General features: G+C 33.6%; 2 protein-coding genes across 2 annotated transcripts; both read right to left on the bottom strand.

The window, feature by feature from the left end:
* Positions 1-1,623: 1,623 nt before the first annotated feature.
* LOC133325249 (uncharacterized) lies at positions 1,624-4,520 on the bottom strand. Its single transcript, XM_061534031.1, has 8 exons — positions 4,278-4,520; positions 3,860-4,217; positions 3,606-3,788; positions 2,757-2,984; positions 2,533-2,713; positions 2,293-2,471; positions 1,959-2,221; positions 1,624-1,889 (listed from the first exon to the last, which is right to left on the bottom strand). Exons 1-8 carry the CDS (start codon positions 4,510-4,512, stop codon positions 1,624-1,626), a joined length of 1,893 nt encoding a protein of 630 aa, XP_061390015.1. The 5' UTR covers positions 4,513-4,520.
* Positions 4,521-4,852: 332 nt separating this feature from the next.
* On the bottom strand, positions 4,853-5,808 carry LOC133325248 (enolase-phosphatase E1). Its single transcript, XM_061534030.1, has 4 exons — positions 5,737-5,808; positions 5,397-5,677; positions 5,065-5,321; positions 4,853-4,998 (listed from the first exon to the last, which is right to left on the bottom strand). Exons 1-4 carry the CDS (start codon positions 5,806-5,808, stop codon positions 4,853-4,855), a joined length of 756 nt encoding a protein of 251 aa, XP_061390014.1.
* Between the last annotated feature and the right edge of the window lie 2,457 nt (positions 5,809-8,265).

The raw sequence follows: 8,265 nt of genomic DNA, 5'->3' as shown, positions 1-8,265 counted from the left end.
GTAAAATTTTCTTGTACCATCAGCTGATACTTCATCAGCTGTTTTGTTATGTTTTGTAAATAAACAAATTTGTTCTCAAACAAATCGATTGTTTTATAATTTTTATTTTGATTTTGTATCATTAAACATTAAAATGGATGAAGAAAACGAAAGTATTAATAAACAACATTAATTTGCCGCTTCCTATCCATTGTTTGCACCAATTTGTTTTTTGTTTTAATCAGCTGTTTGTTTACTTTTTACAATTTTCTCTCCTGAGAACGAAAAGTTCCCAATTTGTTTTTTGTTTTAATCAGCTGTTTGTTTACTTTTTACAATTTTCTCTCCTGAGAACGAAAAATTCGTATTTACTCTCTGCAAATTCTTACTGAGCAAATTTTACTGGGAAAGTAAAATTTACTTGGATTAAACCAAGGCCTATATAAGGTCGGTCAGTAAGCGAATTCGTAGAGAAAACTTAAGTTTAACGTCAACTTGTATTTATTTCGCCCTGACGCGAACTTTGCATATGCGAATTAAATTCAAATTTGTCAAGGTTCGACATTTGTCTTCATTCTAGAAATTGTTTTTAACTTTTTCCCCCTTAAAAAGTTTAAACCACAAAACTAGGTCTGCCTGTTATTTATTAACAGGGGCGTACGCATTTTTTTCTCATCTCATTTTTTTTCTTACTACTGCTCCGTTCCAGAACTGCAATTTTCACTATTGTTTTTCAATATCCGAAAGATATAAATTGTTAACGTAGTAAATATTTGTATATTCTTGCAGTTTCCGGAATAGACATTTATTTATTTTTGTAACAGAGAAAATGATTATATCATAACCTTACACTACTAATATTTGAAGTTGTTCGATCATTTTGATCTCAGCTGGGGTTTGATCTCAGATGATGTAGTTATTTAGATCTGTAAATATCTGTTATAAATCTCGCAAGAATGTAAAATTTTTTACTACGATCAAATTGAGTAGATTTTTGCAGTACGTGAACAGTCCGCACAGACAAAAGACCTTCGAAGTATTGCATTTGACAATTAAAAAAAAAAACAAATCATTCATTAACCGATGATGTTTTCTATAAAAAGATGTTTTCTAGGGTTCAATCTACTGCAGTATTAGCCTAAAGATAACAAAGTCTTCTATATAGTCCATTTTTTTAATGTTACTATGCCCGAAAAACCAAAAAAGACTAAGGAATGAACTAAATCGATTTCGAATTCATGGTCCGCGATCTTTCGTCTTAGAACCACCTGATTATTGACATATACAGTCAAAGACCCTACATTTGCATATATGGTGTGATAAACAATATAATTTATTTTAATATTTCCTAACGATGGGACAATAGATTGATTCAGATAGTCGACATATGACGATCGATGTACTAAGTTAGGTCTAGGACTAATAATACCTGTCGTAACAAACTCTCGGGACCACAAAAACTCATAAGCCACCCACAACATAGCTATGGGTTATAACTATATAGTTTTTTGCCTCTTGTAATAAAGACCAAAATATATGCATGTATATATCAAATTTCAAAATTGCATAATGCACTTGAAATTCCACTTTATTAATGTAATATTTTCCAATTCGATTTAAACTAATTTCCAAATTATAAATTAACTACAAAAATGCTCTATCCAAACTAGACAGCTCATCGCCACTATCATTTTCCAGCAATACAAAATTCTCTTCCGATTTGGTTGTAGTTTTCTTTTCTTGTGATTTCTTTTTTGTACTACATGATTTTCCGGAATTATGTGTGTTTGTACTGTAATTTGAACAACGCGATTGAGATTTTCCACCGCCAGCACTGCCTCCATATATTTTACGCAGTGTATTTAATTTTTGAGACATTCGACTGGATTCTTGTGATCTATTGACATGGGGTGTGGTTGATGTTTCCAAAAAATGTTCATATTCCAAACCAGGATCCGAATGATGGAATAGACCACGTCTACAACTGTGGGTGCGGGACGAGTTTTTCTTTGTGCGTTTACGTTGATTTGTTTGGCACATATGACGTCTGCCCTCCCGTTGGCAATTGTGCGAAAGTTTGCCGACATTTGGTCCCCAATGTGTTGGACCTTCCAAGAGCAAAGGTGCAGATTTAACACGTTGCCTCATCAATTCCATATTCAATTCGTATTCACGTTTTTGTAATGCCTGTTCGGCCTTACGTGTTGCCAAACGAAGTTTGATAATTTCTTGATGGGTTTCGCTGAATAAAAGAGATGTGTTTTCAAATAAAATGTTTTTTGGAAACCAGGGGAATATTTTAGGAATACTCACTTCAAAGACAATGTCTTCCATGCTGGGGTTTTTCGCACCTCCCAATCAACTTGTGGCGTCTTATCGTGATATGTACAGTTGTTCTTTAGTTCCTTCACTTTCTTTTTGGAACACTCCACTCTCAAAGTGGCAGCCAGATTAGGTCGAGCAACTGGATGTATTGGGGATGGAGTGTTTTGCTGTAAATGGAAATGGAGACTAGTCAAATGAATATTTTTATTAAAATCAAAGTTCCGTTACCTTTCTGCATTGTGATTTCTTGGACGATTCCAAATCAAAAATTTTAAAAGGAATTTTATAGTTGTCTTCATTGTATTTACTTTTTGATTTCGTTACACTATTCGCTCTATCGGAAGATGTATCTGTGGTGGGAGTTTCAACAACAATTTTCGGTATATTCCTATTAAAACGAGGTAATTTCCTATTATAAAGAGGTTAATTTAGAAAATAATTTCAATATTTACCCAACACCATTTGTTTTGTTAGCGTTCTCCGCAAAGTAATTACTTAATTTATTGTCATCCTTATGAGCATCTTTATTACCTTTAAATGATAGTTTATCTAACGTTTTCGTCTTTTCTCGAAGTTCTTTTAATTCGATGGGTTCCGTTATAGAATGTATATCATTGAATGAGAGTGATTTCCGTAGTCGCTCACGTAGGGTTGATGTGAAATTGCTTCTAACAGGTACTCTGAAAATAAAGGCATATGAATTTACTTCGTATTCCTCAAGAACAGTTTAATAAAAATGGTGGGTTCAGATATTCTAGTAATCAGGAAGCCCACTTTAAAGAATCCAATGGTCAACAGAGGTACAGCGCAGGATCGAATGATCATGCACCCTGGTGATGATGTGGTTGTACTGATAAGTGGCAATTTTTTACCTACAATGTCTGACATTATTCAGGGCGCATGGAGCTTTTGTCAAAGTGGGTCGAACACAATGGTCTTGGGGCAATTCCCACGAAGACTGAGTCAGTTCTGTTCACCAATCTCAGATCTACCTAAATTCAATGGAATAGTTCTTGAACTCTCTCTAGAATCCAAGTAGTACTCTAGACCATTAGTTAGCGTTGAAAAGGGACGTCAAGGAAAATACAAAAAGAGGTCTATTGGTGCAATAATAGTAGAGGTATATTATAAATATGGAGTTATATCTCAAAAAGACCTTGACTGTATAGACAAATATCTATAGAAATAGGTTGTTTGTCCTTAGAAGACTAATTGAAATCATAAGGGATAAATGGTCAGTCGAAGAAGTTATCATTATAATATATTGTTCGATTTGTACCATGGTTATGGGGTTTACTTACTTTTCAGTAGCATCCTTCTTCAGATCATCAGTTTTCTCTTTCGATGAGCATCGTGTAAATAATCTGGATTCATTTCTATTTAATTGGGAAGAATTACGTGTGGCTGGTCTTTTGAATTGTGATTCGTATTCTTTCAAGGATTTTTTGAATCTTTCAACTTCTTCCTCCAGTTCCTTTTTCAAACTTAAAATTTCAAAAAGTAATATTAATTGTACATACATAACCTCAAATGTAAACAAAATAAAACCGCATACCTTTTGGAGCTAAATGTATTCCCACAAAACTTATTTTCCGATAAGTTATAACCTGAATCTGGAATAAAGTTCGATTTCTCCCTAGTGGTAAAATCTAGAATACATTCCGACTCTTGAGATGCTGATATATCTCCACGATGATTTTTAGCACTGGATTTTTTCTTTTTCTTGGACTTTTTGGATTTTTTACTTTGACAGTGGGATGACAGTGAAGAACTGGTTGTTGTACTACTGCTGCAACGTTCATCGGTAACACACAAATCCGTGGGTTTCGTTTTCAACTCACGACAGGTACTTCTTAAAGTATCCAAAGTTGAATAGAATTCCTCCTCAGTTAAGTGAGTTAATGCACCGTAATCTATATGGAATTAGAGGCTTTGAATTTAATGTTAAGAATTAAAAATGGAAAAAGTGGAACCTGGTATGCTATCGTAGAACTTTGTCAGTGGGCGTATACCACTACTGCAAGACCACTTGCTATCGATGACATCGGAATTACAGGTTTTCGTTGTTGTATGCAATGTTGCACTGGCTGCGGTTGGTGTCATAGACAAACGACCCAAATACATCTTGGGTCGATTATAGACGGGAGCTGGACAATTATTACACGGATCTATTGGCACTTTTAAGCAAGAATGCAAAAATGAAGCCATTCTATATGAACTTTATCCAAAAGAATTAACCTAATTGAGTGAATATTAGCAAAGGATAGTCTATTTCGTGTCTATTTTTTCTGCTGATAAACAAAATGTTTTTGTTTCCATGGAAACTTTTAAATTTGTTTACATTTCCTAATGGATGGACTTAATGGAAAATATGCCTAACTAGACTAGTATTCATTGTGATGCTATTTTCTATTCTATTACCAACGACAATAAGGGTTGCATTAGGTCTCCCATTTCAACACCTCTATACGCAGGATTAAATAAAGTTAGGTTCTGGAACATGCAAAAACAACAAAATATGAACATTCAATTCAGTCCTTTTTTATTTTCATGATGATTCTTTCAATTTTATTTTAAGAGATTCAAAATCATTAACAACTGTATATTGAGTTTTGTCATCATCCGTCAGTGGAGCATTACCGGGTCTGGCCAGTATAACAGTTTGTAATCCAGCCTTACGAGCTGCTTCCGCCTCTGAAACGAAGAAACAAACATTAATTATAAAAATATATTTAGACTAATGGATGTGAGTTTGTGTACCTTTAACAACATCAGTTAAAAACAAAATATCACATGGTTCTTCTCCTAAAGCCTTGGCAATATTAACATACGATTGTTGTTCTTGTTTGTGGCCACTTGTGGTATCAAAGTGTCCCGAAATGTATGGCAACAAATTTCCCAATTCAGATTGACCAAATAGCAGCTTCTGAGCTTTTATACTGCCACTCGAGTAAATGGCTAAACGAAGACCAGCCTCTTTCCAGCGTTTGAATGCTTCTGGTACATCAGGGTAAACACTGATAAGAAAATAAAACAAAAACAACTCTTAGCATTTCTTGAGTTATCAATGAATGCCATGTAAATCTACTTACTGGCCTTTAAGGTCACCGTTTTCATAGCCCTTTTCCCACACCAATCCCTGAAGTTTCTTTAGCGGTCCCAATTTCAAATCTTTGTCAATCAAATATTTAACAAATCCATTAACCGTGTAGACGTCATAGGACTCATCACCCAAATTGGTGGCTTCTTTTTTATACACTTCAAATTCCGGCAATTCGAATAGTTCTCGAACTATTTCACTGGTTTCTTTGTTAATCCATGTCTGTTCCAAGTAATCTTTCGTATATTCTTTGGCATATGGAAATAATTTATCCTGCAATAAATGAAACAGAATTAAAAAATAAATCCTTGGGTTGAAGCGAACGATGATACCTTAACGAAACTAATTGACGTCGTTGTCCCCTCAATATCTGAGAGAATAGTTTTGGCCGTAAATTCAGTCATATTTTTTGAGGGTGTAATGTCTGTCTAGTAAAGTAATTAAGTAATTTGGAACTGATAAGAAAAAGTAATCATAAGTAAGTAAGTAATCATAAATATTGAAAAACGTTCCACCTTTACGAATGGGATGGGATAAGACAAAATGCCCGGTAAAGAAGAAGTCAAAAAGGAAGACGGAAAGTTACGAATGAGGTGGGATGGAGACTAAAAAGGAGTTGGATTGTTTACGAATGAGGTTTAAGGAAAGGATGAGAGTAGCAAGGGTAGCTCACATTCAGAGTTTGCTAATTACAACCCTGTAAACCTGAGCTGAAAGCAAACGAGACGAGGAGGACCAACCAACAGCTGATCACAATTTGCACAGTTCATCAGCTGTTTGTAGTTCCGGAATGAACTAGTTCGTTGAATGACACTTCGTTTTGTTATTCACTATAACATGATAACACATTGTTCTATGGACTGTATGAATTAGGTCAGTGTATATAGTTCGTTTTGGTTCAATTTAATTTAAATAAAAGGGGTGTACAAGCTGATTTAAGTTGTTTATTATACAATGTCAAATCCGACTTATTTTTATGTGTCCTCCCTCAATGAAAAATTTTGTTCTTCAATGGAATGAGGAAAAGAAAAGCGAACATCTTTGATTGGTCAACGAAATAGGATCAATGGCCATCTATGGAACATGGTACTGTATTATTGTACCTTGTAACTTGAGGTGAATAACTAAAAATTAACTCTGTATGTAGTAGCTTCTTCTGTCAAATATAAAATAAATATACGCAACGAGTTTTGTCATTATTTGACAAGCGAAAAATTAATAAATGGTTATAATTTCTCCCCAAAATCGAGTAGGGTAATTTCTTTCTGATAAACGCTGTAGAAATTTGTTTCATTTCAATTAAATTTGAAAACATTTTAATCTCATTTATTTATTTTGGGGAGAAATCATAATCATTCATTCAGATTTCGGGTTTTTAGTCGTGTGTTGAAAAAATGTCAAATGAACACAACAATTCGTGGCTTATATTTATTTTATATTTGACAGAAGAAGCCACTACACTACTACTACTTTCTAAAAAATTTACGCATTTTTATTCGTGTTGTTATTGTTATTGTAATAAGCTGTATCGATAAAACCAAGGTGTATTTAATAAGGTGTAAGTGGCAATCATCTGGTTTCAAACTTTTTTCTTTATTGTTTGTAAAGCAAATTGTCAAAAATATTTTCAACAACATTTCGTTTTCAAAAATGGTCTTTAAATTTAGGCTTTTTTAATAATAAAAATTCAAGAAAACTACATTCATAGAGGCGGACGGAAAGGAAACCTAATCTTAAATTAGTAATAACAACGTTCGCCGATTGGTACACATATTTTATTTTATGTGTGGAAATCTGTCGGATTATGTTAGCCTATATTGGAATCGGGCCCCTGGTACTTGTCACAATCCTCGGCGGGGGTTCAATACGCATAAGGAATGATTTTATACGGTCAACACAGTTTCCATGATTTAGTCTTTGGCCGGGGATTTATGTCCCTTCAATTTTCTTTAAGAAGGCAAGATTTGAAGCCACTCTATTAAAAGAAATAGATTGTAATTCACAATATAACAACATCACAAGGAGCCATGGGCTGCATGTAGGAAACTTAAAATAAATCGCGACCAGGTCGTAAACATTATTTTTCACTGACCTAAAAACGCCAATAACCCAAGAATACACAAATTCATTAATTATTCCTCAAAATATTATCCTTGACAAAAATTAATTAATAATTGTTTTTGTTTATTTTTGTCAAAAAATTATTGTCAGCATGACAATTTAATTTCTATAACAACAATGTTGTTTTTGTAAAATATTTGTTGTTGTATCTGATGTATACACCTTGGATAAAACTTTTTACTGGATGTTATTCGCTTACTTTTGCAATTTTCTTTCTTTTGCTTTTTTACTCTCAGTAAATTCTTACTGAGTAAATGTTGCTGGAAAAGTAAGCGAACATACCTATATTGACCCATACCAAAGTCCAGTAAGCTGGCCTTACTGGATGAACTAATACATCCAGTAAAGCCAGCTGATATCTAAATTTGCTGTCACAAAATATTGAATTAAAAAAAAAAAATAATGGTAGTTAGCATTGACAAATGCATCGATAAAATTTTCAATTTTATAATATAACATAAAAATAAAAAATAATATTTTCGCCACAACATCAACTTTTGGTTGATCTGATATTTGGGCCATGGTTTCAAAAATCATATGTTTCATTTCTGTTTTCTATTGACAGAGCAAATAATTTTTTCTGTATGCACATCGTATAACAGTTCATACATCACTGAGAATAGTTCACGGATAAGCAGTACTAATTTTTTGTCATACAATAGTATTACAGTTTATAAGTTGCTGAAAATCGTTCAAGGATAAGCAGCGATACAAACCATATCATTACATCGTATAACAGC

The sequence above is a fragment of the Musca vetustissima genome, unplaced genomic scaffold, assembly GCF_032173495.1.
Source record: "Musca vetustissima isolate MV318-11 ecotype Yass unplaced genomic scaffold, APGP_CSIRO_Mvet_v1 utg61267, whole genome shotgun sequence".
NCBI classification, from domain to species: domain Eukaryota; kingdom Metazoa; phylum Arthropoda; class Insecta; order Diptera; family Muscidae; genus Musca; species Musca vetustissima.
This window is presented reverse-complemented; position numbering and strand designations above follow the sequence as displayed.